The 16,979-nt window shown below is 41.1% G+C and overlaps 3 protein-coding genes across 3 annotated transcripts; 2 read left to right on the top strand and 1 right to left on the bottom strand.

Annotated features, from left to right (window-relative positions):
• Positions 1 to 10: 10 nt before the first annotated feature.
• On the bottom strand, positions 11 to 5,543 carry CSUI_006833 (divalent metal transporter; the record flags this gene model as incomplete). The annotated part of the gene is made up of 3 exons (XM_068066984.1): positions 2,089 to 5,543; positions 880 to 982; positions 11 to 115 (listed from the first exon to the last, which is right to left on the bottom strand). Exons 1-3 carry the CDS (start codon positions 3,741 to 3,743, stop codon positions 11 to 13), a joined length of 1,863 nt encoding a protein of 620 aa, XP_067921041.1. The 5' UTR covers positions 3,744 to 5,543.
• On the top strand, positions 5,403 to 13,973 carry CSUI_006832 (uncharacterized protein). The gene is made up of 3 exons (XM_068066983.1): positions 5,403 to 10,615; positions 11,640 to 11,779; positions 12,270 to 13,973. The coding sequence occupies exons 1-3, from the start codon at positions 6,578 to 6,580 to the stop codon at positions 12,403 to 12,405; spliced, it is 4,314 nt and encodes a 1,437-aa protein (XP_067921040.1). The 5' UTR covers positions 5,403 to 6,577; the 3' UTR covers positions 12,406 to 13,973.
• Positions 13,974 to 15,373: 1,400 nt separating this feature from the next.
• Positions 15,374 to 16,929, top strand: CSUI_006831 (uncharacterized protein; the record flags this gene model as incomplete). The annotated part of the gene is made up of 2 exons (XM_068066982.1): positions 15,374 to 16,000; positions 16,610 to 16,929. Exons 1-2 carry the CDS (start codon positions 15,988 to 15,990, stop codon positions 16,927 to 16,929), a joined length of 333 nt encoding a protein of 110 aa, XP_067921039.1. The 5' UTR covers positions 15,374 to 15,987.
• Between the last annotated feature and the right edge of the window lie 50 nt (positions 16,930 to 16,979).

Genomic DNA, 16,979 nt, shown 5'->3' with positions numbered 1-16,979 from the left:
GAAAGAAACCCTAGCCATCCCGGCTTGCATTTAAAGAAAGAAAGATGAAGGAGTCAGCAAGAGTGACTAGGACCCCAATCCAGACAGGGATGCCGAGAAGGAGATCCAAGGCTACCTACGGACAGACACGAAAGGGACAGAAAAAGAAGAAAGACCAAGAAGAGGGTGGAGAAAGAAGAGGAGGAGAAAGAGATAAAGAGAGAAGGAGAAGAAAAGAAAGAAAGAGAAAGAAAAAGAAGAAGAAAAAGACGACGAGGAGGCTGTTGGAAGAGCAGAGAGAGAAAGAAGAAGAAGGTGAGGTCCGCTAAATGGATGGAAGACTTTCTTAGGAAGACAAGCTCCTCATCTTCTCTCTCTTCTTCTTCTTGTCGTGGAGATTCATGGTGTTTCCAGAGAAAGGGCTAGGGCTCGAGTGAGAGGTCTTCTCTACATCGTCACACTACCAGTACTACATACATACATACACCATAGATAGCGTTACGTCATCTATAGACATCCATATACATACGTATATATATAGAGAGAGAGATATTGATACCAGAGAGATAAATGAACGTACAGACATCTCTCTCTGTCTCTCTCTCTCTATCTATTTATATCTATCTATATCTCACTGTCTATGAGTTGTCGGGCCTTCTACGTATTCTCAAGCTCTAACGTGCTTTTCAAGTTTACTCCGACCCAATCCAAAATGTCTATCCATCTATCTACATCCACCTAGCTAGCCACCTCGCTACGATCTATCTTGAATCTCTCTATCTTTGATCTCCTAGTCTATCTCTCTCTGTATGGTCACCCTCATGCATGCTGAGGAGAGAAGTGGAGCATCGGAGGAGCCAAACGAAGAGAAGAGAAGAAGAAAGAGAGAGGGGTGCTTACGGCGCATCCTATTACAGCTTGGACGTCCGCTCCGATGATAGCTAACTCCATAAAAATCCACAAGGCGATCGACCTCCCTCGAGTGTATTGACATCTACACAATCTATAACGACACAGAGAGAGAGAGAGAGAAAAGAAAAGAAAAGAAGATACCTCGAAGAAGATCAGAATCCAAAGAAGAAGAGGAAGAAAACTTTCTTTCTCTTCTCTTTTCTGCCTTTTCTTCATACATTCATTCCTCTCCGAGGAGAGGAGAGGTACCGAGACTTCCTCGGAGAAAATCGAGAGCAAGAAGTTGAACAAGACACGAAGGAGGTCTGCATGCATCCATCCATCCATTTGGGTCGTTACACCTATGAAAGGAGGATGGAGATGACGTGTCTAGCCAAAAAGGCAAGAAAACCTACACAGAGATGTCTACTACTACTAGTAGTACGTGTCTATCGCTGATGGCCACGACACGAGACGAATCTCCCTATGGATAGATTGAAGATAAAAGATGGATACATACATACATAGATTAAAGATAGATAGATTAAAGATAGATGAATATGACTGGAGATATGAGAGAAGATGTGACACGGTCATTATTTATTTGTAAAGAGAGGGGAGTAGAAGACAATGAGCTGAGATGCCGCCATCGCCACAAGAAGAAGAAGAAGAGAGCTACAGCAGTAGAAGGAGGAGGAGGAGGTAAGACCTCTATGTCTGTAGATTTCCAAGCAAAAAGACTACTACTACTACTCCTCCTACTACTACTAGTAGTAGAAGTAGGATGAAGAATAAGAAGGGGTTCAGGTCCTCTCGGAGGCTCCTGTCAGCACACATATAGATCCATACACATACAATATCCATACGACTGCATGCATAGAGAGATCTACCTCTCGCTACTATCTAGATACCTGAATCCATCTGTCCCCGCACTACACAAACAACTCATCCCCAGAGCGACCTTCTGATCTATCTTCAATCTATCTTCAATCTATCTTTAATCTATCTTTCTTTAGTCTCTTCTCTACTGAACTACGTGTCTATCTCTCTATCTTTGATCTCCCTCTCTCTTCAATCTATCTACACATCTCGTTCTCTCTTTCTCTCTCCCTTCTCTATCCGACCAGACGGGTCTCAAGAGAGACCCGCCTACCTCCACTCCTTTCTCTTCATCTTCTTTTCTTTTTCTTATTCCTTCCTTTCTTTCTTTAGTCTCACGTGGCTAGATCTTTGCCAGTGACGTTGCCTAGACGTGCGGCGAGGAGCTGAAAAATCCAACCTCCGACGTGCCCCCACAAAATGACCCACAGCAACCCATACCCCGTCTCGTCCACACTAGCAGAAGAGAGAGAAGAAGAAGAGGAGAGAGAAGAAGAAGAAGAGAAGGAGGTGTGTATTTGCTTGTAGGTTGGAGGTGGACGGCGACGACTTCCGGCTTGGAGATCTCCTTCAAGATTGCCTGGATCTAGAAAGGCCATCGCTACGATCCAGCCGGGGCCAAGAAAGGCGCAGAACTTTCGCCAAGAGAAGCTTCGCTTAGGAAGAGGAGGTGGGAGAAGAAGATCCGCACATAGCTTGCCTCCTTGCAGAAGAAAGAGAAGGACGTTATAAGGAAGAAGAAGAAGAAAGACACAGGGATACAGAAGAAGATAGTAGCACAAATGAGAGATGAAGAGAAGAAGAGATCGAAAGGAGAAAGAAGAAGACGAAGACGAAGAAGAGAGAGAGGGAATGGAGAGAAGAAGACGAGAAGGAGAGAAATAATGAAGATACTGACGAGGAAAAGAAGAAGGAAAGAGACAAGCAGGAAGTCGACAAGAGGAATACCAAGAAGAAGAAGAAGAAGGAAGAGGGTGAGAACGATCACCTTCGAGAGAGGAAGAAAGAGAACAAGAAGAAGAAGAAGACAAAGAGCGACGAGGAAGTCTCTGAAGATTCTCATGCGGTTGACAAGGAGGCGGATAAGAAGACGAAGACGATAGAAGAGGAGATGAATAAGAAAAAGAAGAAAGAAGATCGGTGGATGGAAGAATAATATGTGTAGAAGCAAGATCTTCTTCTTCCTTTACGAGAATACAACTTTCTTCTTCTTCTCCTCCTCCTCCTCGTAGTCGTCGTCTATCTTCTCTTCTTTGTAATCTTCTATCTCTTTCTCTCTCGTCTTCATGACTCAGCCGCGCTTCTTGAATCTTCTTCTTCTTTCTGTTCTCTTCTTCTTCTTTATTTCTTTTCTCTTCTTTCGCCGCTGAAGCAGAAAGGCCTCGTTGAGAGAAAGACTTCGAAAAAGGAGAAGAAGCACATCTGAAAGAAGAAGGAGAAGGCGACCGGGAGAGAGAACAAGATGGGAGAGGGGTAGGAGAGGAAGAAGACGAAGAGCCACATCGAGTCTTTGCAGAGAGAAGTCCTGATCTGCTTCTTCTTCTCTTTTCTTTTTCTTCTTTTGCCTCCTTGTCTTCTCCTCGAGGGCTTCTCTGGTAAAAGACCTTCCGAAATCTATGAAAAGAGTGTCTCACATCGTCTTCTCTATCTTCTTTCTCACCTCTCTCTTCTCGTTGCCCTTCCTCTTCTTCTTGTGCATGTCTCCTTCCTCTTCTCTCTCTCTCTTCTTCTTCTCCCCCCCCGCCGCCTTCTTCTCCGTCATAGTCTTCTTCTTCTTCGTCTTCGTCATCTTCGGGGATGTCGATCGTTTCCTCTAAGAAGCGCTCCGAGAAGGAGCTCTCCTCACTCTCTTCTCCTTCTTCTCTCTTCAGTTGTGGCTCAGACTTTCTATCTAAATCGTCTTCTTCTTCTTCATCAATCTCTCTTCTTCTTCCTTCTTCTCTTCCTTCTTCTTCTTCTTTCAGATCTCTCTCTCCCTGATCAAGTCTTGCCATGATGAGAGAGCAGATTCAAATGAACCTTCTCTCTCTTTCTTGGTATCTGTCTATCTATCTATCTATTTCTCTGTCTCCTTTCTCTTTCTTTATCTCTCTTTTTGCCTGTGAAGAGACCTCTCCCTTAATCTTATCCTCTACGAAGGAGACAAGGCACGGAGTCGTAGGGAGCAAGGGCAGTGGTTATATATCCTCTCATTCATATCACTCCAGACTCTGTCAAAAAGCAAAACAAAGGCAAACACCTTCTTCTTCTTCTCTCTCGTTCTTTCTCCCTCTTTCCTTCTTTTTCTTTTCTCCTGTTGATCTTTCCCCCCCTTTCTATCTTTGTGATCTCTCCTGTTGGGCTCGGCCCTTTTCACGGCGCATCTTTGAAGCAAAAAGAAGCTCTTCTCCGGTCTTCTTTTTCTCCTTTCTTTCTTTCTCTCTTTCTTTCTGGAGGTATTTTCCTCTCTAAAGACTTTCACCTCTCTCTCAGAGAAAGACAAAAGTCAGTCAGTAAGTGAAGTATCCTCAATCACAGTTCAAACCCTCTTCGCATTCTTCTTCTCCCCTACCTCTCCCTCATATCCAAAGAAAGAGAAAGAGAAAACGAAAGATGAAGAGGAGAATGAGAAAGGGAAGATCTACATGGCTTCACTGTCTCAGTACTAAAAATGCATCTTAACTTCCCTCATACAGAAAAGAAATACATACACACCGACAGACATACAGCACTCAATCGAAGCAAGAAAGACACTCGTAGGCATACACATCTATCTTTCTTTAATCTATCTATCTTTCTTTGATCTATCTTAAATCTATCTATCTTTCTTTGATCTATCTTTTATCTATCTATCTGTAGAATTGTATCTGTTGATCCGTGTGTGTATGTCTCTAGGAGAACATCTTCGACCAACAGAAAACGAAAGGATGAATGAGAATGGAAAGACCTCTCTCTCTTCGAGTAGAAGAAGAAGAAAAGACGTTTTAACTGTAGAGAGAAAGAAAGAAAGGAGAGAGAAAGGAAAGAAAGAAAGAAAGCAAAAGAAAGATGGGAAATCGATCTTTGGCTGAAGAGAACAAGAAAAGGAAAGATGAGTTGATTGATGAGAAAAGACAGATCACCCTACAGACATACATATCACATACCCAAGGCAAAAGCAGCGACAAAAAGGTAACGCGAGACGAGACGGGAGAGACAGAGAAAAAGAAGGAAAGAAAGGGCTCCTCCACCTTGAAGAGAAAGATAGACGAAAAGACCAAAAGGAGATAGAAAGAAGAGGAAGGAGAGAGAGATGAGCTCCCCAGAAAGAAGGAAAGAAAAAGATAACCTTTCTCAAGTCTACAAGAGCCAAGTGAAGAAAGCGACGAGAGAATAGACGGATAGAAAGAGAAGAAAGAGGGTGTGAGAGAACAAGAGGATAAAAAGAGAAGAAAGAAAAGGAGTAAAACTGGAGAGTGTTGATCTCTTTTTCTTCTTGTGTGAGAAGGAGGACTTCTTGCCAGCTCCTCCTCCTGCTCCTCCTCCTCCTCTTCCTCCTTCTTGTGCTCCTTTTTCTTTTCTTTGTCTTCAAACTTTTCTCCCTTGTCTTTAAACTCTTCTTCTTGATGTGAAGGAAGGCTTCGCGATTGCATGCATGCGAAGAAAAAAAAGAAAAGAAGAGTCAGTCGACAAGACTTGGTAGGAAAAATGACCTAACTCCTTCCTATCTAGCTAACTATTTCCAAGCAGCTATCTAGAGAGAGAAGAAGAAGAAAGTGGGCTTTTAGGAGAAGAAAAGAGAGCGAGGAGAAATCTTGCCGGAAGGTGTCTTTCTCAGTCTCCCTTTCTCTCTTTCAGATGGAGAGAACAAGAAGAAAAAAGACAAGAGGAAGAAAGAATGAAGAAGATGAAGAAGAAAGATAGATCAATCATTCTTTAGAGAAGTCTTCTAAAGATGCTTTTTGACTTCTTTGAGTAGTCACCTGTGCAACATCTCATGGTAAGGTTATTTCGCCTACTTCTCCCTTCCTCTTTCTCCCTCTTTCTTCTTCTTCTTCGGCTTTTTCTCCTTCCCGTGTTTTCTTTCTTCTTTCTTCCCAGCAAGCTCGTTCATTCCTCTTTCTATCCTTCTTTTTCTGCTGGCAACGGCCTTTCTTTATTCCCCGGGGATGCAATTGCTCCAAGAGAATGAGGTGCTTCTTGTCAAGGAGAAGAAGAAGAAAGAATAGAAAGAAAGAACTTCTTTTCCGTGGGAAGAGAAGGGATTTCGTGAATTATGATAGGAGGGATAGGAAGAAGGATAAGAGGGAGAGGGTCATCAGGATTTTTCCATCTCTCTCTCTTTTCTTTTTGTCTCTTAGGAAAAGTCTCGGGGTGTATGTACAGCTAGATGGAGAGATACATGGGGAGCAGATACACCAGAGTGAATCTTTCCCTGTATGAAGAAAAAGAAAAAGGAGAAGATGTATGAAGATCCACACATCTCGATGTTTTCTTCAGGTGTATGTACAGACAGACAGACAGACGGGGAGGGCGAGACAGACGTCGGGAAAGTCCGTAAGGAAGAAAAGGTTTCTGCAAGATCTCTTGACTCTAGCTGTAGTCAAAGTCTATACAAATTGTTTATCTCGACTAAGGGAAATCTTTCTTTATTCTTTCTTTTCTCTCTCCCTTTCTCTATTCAAAAGAAGTTCTTCTTCCTGACTGCATTACAGTTAGCATCGACTTCTTTTTCTATCCTTCTTCTTCTTCTTCCTCTCCTTTGTCTCATCTTCATTCTATCCTTGGCGTAGGAGAGAAGTTCTTTTTTCTCCATTGACCATGCACTTCTTTTCTCCTTCTTGTCTCCTCTCTTTTCTTCAAAATTACCATGATGGAAAGAAGAAGAGAAGATCTCTCTTCTTCTTCTTCTTCATCTTCGCCTTATCTTCCACCTTCTTTTGATAAGACTTCTCCTTCTTCTTCTTGTTTTTTTTCGCCAGTCTCTCTTTCTTCTTCTTCTTCTCTATCCTTGTCGCATCGTTTTGTTTCTATTGTCTCTTCTTCGAGTTCACTACCTCCTTCCTATCGCCTTCCTGTTCTGTCAGCCTTCCTCTTCTCCTCCTCTTCTTCTTTTTCTCCCTATATCTCTACCCAGTCTTTTCTCTCCATAGAGAACGCCATCCATCCGTCATCGCACCTGAAAGAAAGAAGAAGAGAAAAAGAGAAAGAAGAAGAAGAAAAGTCACGTCTCCAAGACACCTCTTCTGCCCTACTCCCCTGTACTACATCTTCCTCTTCTTCTTCCTCTTCTTCATCTTCTTCCCTTCATATATCTTCGTCTTCTTCCTCTTCTTCTTCTTCCCCGCCTTCTTCTGCATGCAGTTGCTTTTGCTTAGGGTTATCTGGACCAGCTGTACGTACAGTGAAGAATTTCCTCTCGACATCCATCGATCGACTGAGAAATTCTTCACAGCTCCTTTCTCTTTCTTTCTCTCACGAAAGAAAGACGAACTTCTTTCCTCTTCTTAACAGGCGTTTTCTTCTTCCTTTCTCTTCTTCTTCTTCTTCTTTCGCGGATGATCAAGAGAATGCTCTTCTTCTCATCATTTCTTCTTCGCGTCTCGAGGCGTTCTCTCCTATCTATGGCACATGTCTAGATGAGAGAATCTTCTCTTCTTCTCTCTACGGCAGAGTCGTCTGTACATGCAGAAGAGAGAATGATATACACACGCTCTCCTCGATAAGAAATAGAACATTTGCAGGTGTAAGGAAGAGTCGAACGGGCTGTGAAGAAGAAGAAGAGCAAGACATTTCCACAAGCAAGCGACTTCTCTTTCTCGGCTTTTCAACTGGAGGCATTCTGTGCTTCTCTTTCTATTCTCTTCAACTCTTAGGCAAATTCGCTCTCCCGCCTTTCTCTTTCTCTTCTTCTTCTTTGTGGGCGATAGGCGAAGAAACAAGGAAGAAGATCAAGAGCAGCTGTGGAGGAAGAAGAAAAGAAGAAGAAGAAAAGGAAGAAAGAGATGAGAATGAAGAGAAGAAGAACGCGAGGTTAGGAGATAGAAGCTCTTTAGGACGGAGAGAAGAAAAGGAAGAAGAGGAGGGGAGAAAGCGTGAGAATCGAAAGAGTCTTTTCTGTCCTTCCTCTCTTCTTCAGAATCTTCAGGAAAGTATCTTCTCTTATGAAGAGGAAAGAGCATTCGAAACACCTACTACAAGAAAAGAGCATCTCCTTACAGATCTTCTTCCTCTCTTAACACCTTCTTCTTCTTCTCCTCTCTCTGTATATCCGACAGTCTTAGTATCGCCATTGAATAATAGTCTTATATGCGGAGATAACGTGGGTAGGGTCTTCGCCTTCTTCCTAGGCACACAGCAGACAGGTGCAGAGTATAAAATTCCGCAGATCATCATAAGTCAGCAGAAAGAATCTCTTCTGAGGAGAATCGCCAGGGCAAAGAAACGAAGAAAAGAAGAAGAAGAAGGAAAGAGAGGAGGTTGGAGAAGAGAGAAGAAAGATACGAATGAAGTGAGAGATGTCGAGCAAGAGCAAGAAGCGAGGAAGGTCTCCTCTTCTTCTTCTCCTTTTTCCTCTTCATCTTGTGTAAGAGAGATAGATAAAGATGTGCTAGATAAGGATAGAGAGAAGGAAAGTTTGTCTTGTTCTTTCTCTCCTGCTCCTTTCTTCTCAGTCTCCGCTGTGCATTTCTATGAGAAGGAAAGACATCTCTATGTTGCCTACCACCCTTCATCTTTTCTCTATCGAAGTTGTCTCTCTTCGTCTTCTTCTCTTATCTCTACTACTGGGAGAAGTCGAAGAGAAAGAAGGAGAAACGGCTCTTTTTCTTCTAGCTCTTCTTCACAAGCTTCTTCTTCTTCTTCCTTTTCTTCTTTACACGCCGAGGGCTTCTCTAGAAGTCGAGGTGGTAGAGGAAATTGCTTCTTGTTGAAGAGGAAAGAAAGCTCGGATTTCTTTCAGCGAAGACCTCCCCACCAAACCTCTTGTCTCCCTTCTCCCCGCTCTGTCTGTCCTTCTCCTGTCAATGAACTCGCTTCTTCTTCTTCCTCCTCCTCTTCTTCTCCTCCTCTTTCTTCTTCTTCTTTTCTTCATTCTTTAGGAAGTGAGAGGACCGCAGGTCTTCTTCTCACTGTTTCTCCAAGTCAAAATGATCCTTCTCCCTCTGGCCTCTCTTCTTCTTCTTCTTCAACAGAAAAGCGACAAGGAGATCTCCATTCTTCTTCTTCTTCCTCTCCTGCAGTAGGAAAGAAAGAGATAGATGATGAAGAAGAAGAAAAGAAGAAGGAAGGCCGTTCTTCTTCTTTCTCTCTTTCTTCTTCTTCTTTCTCACCTTCCTTTCCTCTACGGAGACACAAGGAAGAAGAAGAAGATGAAGAAGAAGAAGATCTTTTTCTCTATCCGATTCTTGTGTATGCACTCGAGAGCGGTAGGTGCTTGGGATGTCTCTGGGGTGGGAGAAGCTCTTCTGTCCTTGCTCTAGACGTTGCATGCGAATGGATGATAGACCTAGACAGAAGCAAAAAAAGAAATTTCTCTTTCTCTCTTTCTTCTTCTTCATCTTCTCTCCCTTTCTCTCAAGGAGTCCATGGAGATAGAGTATCACAAGAAGAAGAAGAAGAAGGGACAGAAGAGAAAGAAGAAGAAGAGAAAAGAATTTCTTCCCCGTCGTATGCTTCTCCTTCTCATGATCCATCTCTCTCTTCATCTCCTATCTCTATGGTCACTCCTAGTAGCAGAAGACGCAATCGAAGAAGAGAAGAAGAAGAAGAGTCTTCTTCTTCTTCGTCATCCTGTTTAGCTTGTGTAGCGGTTACTGAAGAAGAAATTCTACTCTGGAGAGAGAAGGAAGAGGAAAATTTCGAGCTTAGCACAGGCGAAGAAGAAGAAAGAAGAAGAAGAAAGTGGATGAGGAAGCATCAGCGTGTCAAAGAGACTTCCGCTACATGTCCTTCGTATATGTGTGGACGAGCTGTCTCTTCAAGAAGAAAGAAGACAGAGAAAGAAAGAGAAAAAGAAGAAGAAGAGGAGCAGAATGATCTTACGAAGAGTTGCAACTGTATGCTGCTATCTAGCCGAAGGAAAATTGCTCTCTCAGATTCTTCTTTCTCTTCTTCTGCATCTAGAAAGACAAGACAAGAAGAAAGAAGAGAGATAAAGACTTCTTCTTCGATCTCCAGAGAAAGAGAAGAAGAAGAAGAGGGTGGCGTGATCGACGGACATGCGTGGAAGCTTCTTGCACGTGTGTCTCTCAATTACATGGCCCAGCTATTTAACTCTCCTCGATTTTCTTCATCCTTTTCTTCTTCTTCTATCTTCAGCAGTAGGCAAAATGAAAGAAGAAAACCGAGAAAGAAGAAAGAGAGAAAGAGGCGAGGGAATGAGGCATGGACGGAGCCTAGATCTTCGATATCCCTTGTACCTCTTCGAGAAAACTTTCCTCTTTCATCCTTTCCTTTCTCTTCTTCTTATCAGTCGCCATCTCTTCATTCTTCTTCTTCTTCGCTTCAGGTCAAAGAAGAAGAAGAGGAGGAGAGTGAGAACGAGGAGGAGGAGGAGGAAGAAGAGTCTTCTTATCGCTTCAATTGTCGAGCTGTACATGCAGCGGTAGCTCGAGAGCATCGAAGCGTTATCGTAGCTATGGAACTCTCGATGATAAGAAAGAAGAGATATGATGAGAGTGAAGAAGAAGGAGAAGAAGAAGAAAAGCAGAAGAAGAAGATCATAGAGGAGAGGGAGAACGGAGATGAAGAGAGAATGCTCCTTTGTTCCTTCTGTACAGTATGGAAAGTCATGTGTCGCAAAAAGAAAAAGCGAGGCATCGAAAGAGCAGACAAGAAAGAAGAAGAAAGAGAAGAGAAAGAAGAAGAAGAAGTGTCTGTCGATATCTTTCCTTGGCGACAGCTCACGGTAAGAAAAGAAGAAATGGAGAGTTTGAGAGATCCAGAAAATAGAAGAAGAAGAGGAGGGTGTCTTGGTCTCATTTATCGATTCCTTCAACTTCTTTCCTTCTTTCTTCTCTCCTTCTTTCTCTTTTCCAGGCATTGTTCTACTTTGCTTCTTTTCTTTCTTAGAGAAGTCTGTCTTTGTCTGGACGCATGTATATCTTCATTCATCTATCTTTCATTAATCGATCTATCTCTCCAGGAAGTGCCTCTTCTTCCTCTTGGTGCTTTTTCTCTATCAGACTGCCTCCTCGCAGACAAAAGAAAGAAAGAAAGTCATACAGACATACCACACTTACACGTCTCTCTCTATATATATAGAGATATATATGTATATGTATATATATATCTATATATGTATATATATATGTATATATATCTATATATGAGTATATGTATGTATATGAAGAGCTAGATCTTTTTATCTGTCGCTTTTTGTTCTTCTGAAGAAAGAGGAAGAGGACCAGCAGTAGGGAGATACACAGATAGATAAATAGATTAAAGATAGACAGAGATAGAGAAAGATGGAGATATACATGTAGATAAAGAGATAGATAGATAGATACAGATAGACAGGTAGAAAGATAGAAATCTTCATTTAGCTGTAGAATTGTTTTGGATCTACAAGCGTAGATGTATGTGTCGATGGAGAGGTAGATACAAATATCCGTTCCTATGAAGATTTCTATCTCCCTCTTTCATCGTGTACATTTACGTATGCATGCAATCTACACAGATGTATGCGATCCTATCAACTTGTCTTCTATACAGCCGATCAAAACAAGTCTAGATATATAAAAAGATAGTATAGAGATCTAAATCTCTGTACAAGTCTTTTCTTCTCAGTTGGAAAGACTTTTGGGTTTCCGGTGTATGTACACCTCCATACATCCTGACGGCATTCCTGTTTTCTCTTCCTTTCTTGTCTATTATCAGTCACCCTTTCTTTCTTTCTTTCTCTCTTTCTTGGTATTCTCGTTTCTTTGTAGCTTCCGAATACACCTACACCTTCCTCTATCATCCATTACTATCTCTCTGAAAGAAATAAAGCGACTTCGACCTCTTCTGCTTTCTCTCCATCGTCTTTCTTCTCTTCTTTTTCTTCGCCTCCTCGCATATCTTCTTTACAGTGAGAGAGAAACAAAGGTCTATATGACTAGGACGTACTCATATGTATATATACATATCTATATCTATATACATATATACATATCTATATATATATATATACATGTTCGTATATAATACGTCTACAGATTCTGCGAGTTTTCATTCATTTGCTGTAGAATGGACTAACTTCTTCTTCTTCTTGTTGCTTTTCGTTTTTTTTACTTTTCCCTTGCTTGGGGATTTCTCTATTCTCATCATCTTTTTCTTCTTTTACCAAGCACTTCTCTTTCTCTGTCTTTTTCTGCTTTTCTTGTGCTTTTACTTCTCATCTTTCATTCCGTAAAGAAAGAAAGAAAGAAAGAAAGAAAGATAGGTGAAAGATAGAGTGAAGAGAGTCGATAGGAATGGTTTTTGCTTTTTCCCTGGTCTCGGGGTATGTCTAGTTCCCGGGTGTACATACACCTCACCATCTTGTTTGCATGCATGCGTCTTTTTTGTTTCTTTTTCAGGTACGATGAGAAGACTCAAATTTTAACAGTGGGATTGAGTAATGGAGATGTCCGCATAGCCTATGACTTTTTCTCTCTTCAAAGAGAAAATTTTCTTCAGTCTCGAGAGAGACAGAAAGAACTCAAAGAAGAATAAGATCAAAAAAGAAAATAAAGACAGCTAAACCGGGAGACACAGAGGAGAAAGGGAATGAAGAAGAGGAAAGGAAAAAGAAAGAAGTCGTAGACAGAAAAGAAGAAGAAAGAGAAAAGAAGTAGAGAGCTCCGTAGTGGTCTTCGTCTCCACCGTCGTCAGTAGAATTCTTTTTTCTTGCGGCTTTACGAAAGCATGGGTAGAAGTCCAAATGTTCTCTTTCTTTGCTTTCTTTCAAAAGAAGAATTCTTTCTTCCTTTCTGGCCCTTCGTGGTCGATCCTCTCACTGCACGGAACAGCATGAGAAAGAAAAAGGCAAGAAAAAGATGAGACAGAGAGAAAGAGAAAGAAAGAGAAAGGAAAAGATCAGGAGAGAAGGAAGAAAGTGAATATGTGGAGAAAAAGAAAGAACCTTTTCGAAAAGCTAACGAAACTTTTCGCCATAAAACATAGGAGAATAAGAAAAGGAAGAGCCTATTGCTTTCCTTCATGTTTTCATTGCACTCCTCCCTACAAAGTGCGCAGTCTCCTCTACTTCCTCTCCCTTTTCACAACGCTCTTATCTATATTTACATCTAGATAGATAGAGAGATTCATTTAGATAGAGGTCAGTCGGCTCGTCGATAAAGTCGAAGGTACCGTCGATATACCAACAACAAGTATACATGTAAATCTATATAGATATGATTCTATATGTTGAAGATAGGATATGTGTACGCATGCATAGAAACGTGTCTATGTATACCGCTCTATACATATGTATATATATATATACGTATATATATGTATGTATATATGTATATCCAGGTAGATAAAGTCGTACAGAGAGAGCATTTGTGAAAGACAGGTATGCAGTCGTTTCTTCTCTTTCCTTTCTTTCTTTCTTTCGCTCTTTCTTTTTTTCTCTTTTCTTTCTGTATATTACAGTAGTAGTATACTCAGGGCGGTATGGATCTTGTCTTTCTCTCTGCGATCTTCTCAAGCTAAAAGCTATTCCCCAAGAGAAATAGAAAAAAGAAGAAATCTTCTCTATACATCATTACAGGCATATATCTAAAGAGACAGATAGAAAGATAACGAGAGAGAAAGAAAGTTGAAGAAGGGAGGAGAGGCTGGTTTCTGAATCGATTGTGTGGGGAGGGAGAGTGCTATCTCGATTGTGGTTGAATCGATTCATCCATGCATGCATTCCACACAACACAAAAAGAAAGAAAGAAAGAGAAGAAAATGAAGGAGATCAATCTCTCTCAATCTATTTCTTTCTTTGTACTTTCATTGGTCCTTGCATATCTCCTGGATTTATACGACTTTTTAAAGAGAGAGAAATTCTCTCAAACTTTCCTTATCAAAAAGAAACGAGAGGGGTGCTAAGTGACTACACACATACAAGAAAGAAGAATAGATCAAACACGGAAAGACATTTCTCTCTCTCTCTCTATCTCTCACTCTCTTTCTTTCTTTTTTTCTTAACGACTTCCATTCTCGCTCTCTGTCTCTCTCTGTCTCTGTGTGTGGGACAGAGTCTTTCGTTTTCTTTGTCATCTTCGTCTTGACTGAAATACCTTGAGAAGAAGATGGATCATTATCTTAGTCAAGAAAGAAAGACAGGTGGCAAAGATAGGATTATGTAAAGTCTGTATTTAGGTTTGCGTAGTGCTTCTTCTTTGCTAGCTCTTTGGACTGCCTGAAGATTCACTTGCAATACCCAACCTACTCCTCCTTCTCCTCCATGTACGCGTAAAGCTCCTTTCTTTCTTTCCTTCCTTCTTTCCCCTCTCTTAAAAGGATGGTAGGCTATGGAGAGGCATACAGACAGAGCTTTTGGCGAAAAGAAAAGAAAAAGAAGAAGGAGGATGAGGATCATTCATTAATGAAAATTCGTAGAGATAAGGGTGAAGGAGATCAGCAGCACGCGTAGGACGTCTTCGATAGAGATAGAGAATACAACTTCTCACTATTTCAGTCCTAGGCGGCATCGTGACGACGAGAGAGCAAGTAGAAGTAGTCGTAGGAATTTTATTTTTGGTCATAAGGTAAATCTATCAGAGGCCAATGAGAAGGGAAGAAGAAGAGAAAGAAAGAAGAAAAAGAAGAAGCGGGAGAAGGAAAGCAAGAAGAAGAAGAAGAAGGAAAAGCAGAGGTTGAGGGTTAATGAATCCATCGATCGATCAGTCACGTCTCATTCGAAATTTATTTCTATCTCTCGTCATCTGTAGACAAGAAACATAGACAGATTACATACATTGTCGATAAAGTGCTGCATCCCCATACACACTCTTTATATAGATAGATAGAGAGATAAAGATTAAAGATAGATATCTCTATACACTCCAATGTATGTATATATACATATATATATATATGTATTGAAGAGGGAATAGACGACGACGAATGGCGTGATAAAGCTTCTTCTTCTTCTTCTCAGGAGTAGTAGTCGTAAAAGGAGGAAAAGGAGGAGGATCAATAGGAGTAGAATGAGTCTTAGTAGTCTAATCGTAAAAGAAAAGACTTGCATTTGCACTTGTACCATTCGCACACCCTCACCTCTGTCTGCAGTGACTTCTCCGCCTTAATGCAGACAGATTAGCGAATGATTAACGAGAGAAGTCTTTCTTTCTTTCTTTCTCTTCTTTCCCTTTTTTAGTCTTTCTTTATCTTTTCCTTTTCTTATCGCATCGAACTTTCCAGACTATTATTTAACAAGACACTTTTTCTGAAGCAATTCAAACAGACAAAGAGGAAGAAAAGCATCTTTCTCTCTCTCTCTTTCTTACTCTTTTGCGCCTTCTCTGCGACTTCTCTTAATCCCCTCCTCGCTACTTTCTTGTCTTTCTTCTTGGTAAATGAAGAAAAGCCCCAGGCAAAAAAGAAGAAAAGAAGAAGAAAGGCAAGAAGAAAAGAGCTCTTGAAAGAGGACTTTCTGTCTCATCTTCTTTTCTTTCGAAACCTCTTTGAATTCGGTGGTAGCCTCAAGGGCACAAACCTTCTTTCTTTTCTCTTCGCTCTACCCAGATGTCTTCTGTCTGTTTCATGTCCTTCTCTTCAAAGAAATTAGAAGAGAAAAAGAAAGAGATAGAACTGACAGACACACAGACAGAAAGAGAGAAATCTGTGAAAGGTGTAGTAGAAGGAACGTCTATCTCTCCATTGAAGAAGAAAAAGGATAGAAAGCACTTCCTCTCTGCTTCTCGATAAACCCCTTCTCTCTCTCTCTCTTCTTTTCTCCCTTTCTTGTTCAGCATCCTTGCGTTAACACTTTCGGCTTTCTCTTTGAATTTCTTCTCTTCACTTACTTTTCGCCAAGATTTTCTTCTTTTCTTTCCTCTTTCTTTATCGTAATCTGTCTAAGAGAAGTGGAAAGAGAAGAGAAAGAAAGGAGAAAAGAAGAAGGAGAAAGAAAGATAGGAGGGACCTTCTTCTTTCTCTTTCTTTCTCGAGATGTCTGAATAGAATCTTCTTCACTTTTCTTTCCTCCTTTCTTCTTCTTCTTCTTGTCAATCCTTTTCCTTTTTCTTCTTTCTTCTCTCTTTCTCTCCTTGTTCAAAAGAGAGTGAACTTTATGGAGAATCTTGTGTCTTCTTCAAAATGAGAAAGATGAGTAAGCAAGAAAGATAGATCGCTTTCTCTCTCTTCTTTCTTGCTTTTCTTTTCTTTTCTACTATCTCCGCAAGTAGTAGAAGAGGAGGTTCTTTTCCTACCGGAATCGAAGTTTCTTTTCTTTTCTCGATCTCTCGCCAGCTCACGTGTCTCGAGTATTTTTCCGGAGCTCTAGAGAAGAAGAGAGAAAGAGAAGAATCAACAGAAGGAAGAAAGAAAGAAAGAAAGGAATTCTTTTTCTCTCTCATGCAGTGTGTACAATTTAGCAGGTTTCGCCCAGGAGAAGGAACCTTCTTTGCGGCTTCTCAAGAGTTTTCTTCTTCCTCTTTGTCTACCTAAAGATTTCATAGGCTTTTCTTTCTCTCTCTTCTCCTATCTTACTTCTTTACTAATACACGCATATACTTTTCTATCGTATATCTATATATGAATGGGGTGTCTACGTCACAAAGCACAGAGTAATTGCACTCATCATGGAGTATAGGAAGAATATCTGCCTATCTATCTTTAATCTATCTATCTATCTTTAATCTATCTATCTCTCTCTGTCTATGTCTTTCTCTATCCCTTTCTTTCTGTCTCTCTTTTTATTTGTTTTCTTTTCCATCAGGTCGTCATCTCTGTAGTCGTACAGCGCCTCCTTCGGCTTATATAGCGTACTACGGACAAGAAGGAGAAGAAGAGAGCTCTCTTCCTAGCAATGAAATTTCTTCATATCCTCGCAGCCCCGCTCCTCTTCCCTCTTCATCCTCGTCCACTTCTCTCTCTTCAACTGCTCGACCTCCTCCCGCTCTTCGTCAAAATCCTTCTTTAACGTCTCATCCAGATCACCCCTCTCATCTTCCTTCTCTTCATCCTCTTCATGAATCGCTTCTTTCTTCTTCCTCCTCCTCCTCCTCTTCGTCTTATACTCGAGGAAAGCAGCTGTAGTAGTAGTAGGGCGTTTTGATATGTATGTAAGGCTTCGTGTTTAAATAGCT

Source organism: Cystoisospora suis (genome assembly GCF_002600585.1).
Source record: "Cystoisospora suis strain Wien I chromosome Unknown contig_3515, whole genome shotgun sequence".
In the NCBI taxonomy this organism is placed as follows: Eukaryota; Apicomplexa; class Conoidasida; order Eucoccidiorida; family Sarcocystidae; genus Cystoisospora; species Cystoisospora suis.
Note: the sequence above shows the minus strand (reverse complement) of the source record. Positions and strands in the feature narration are given on the sequence as shown.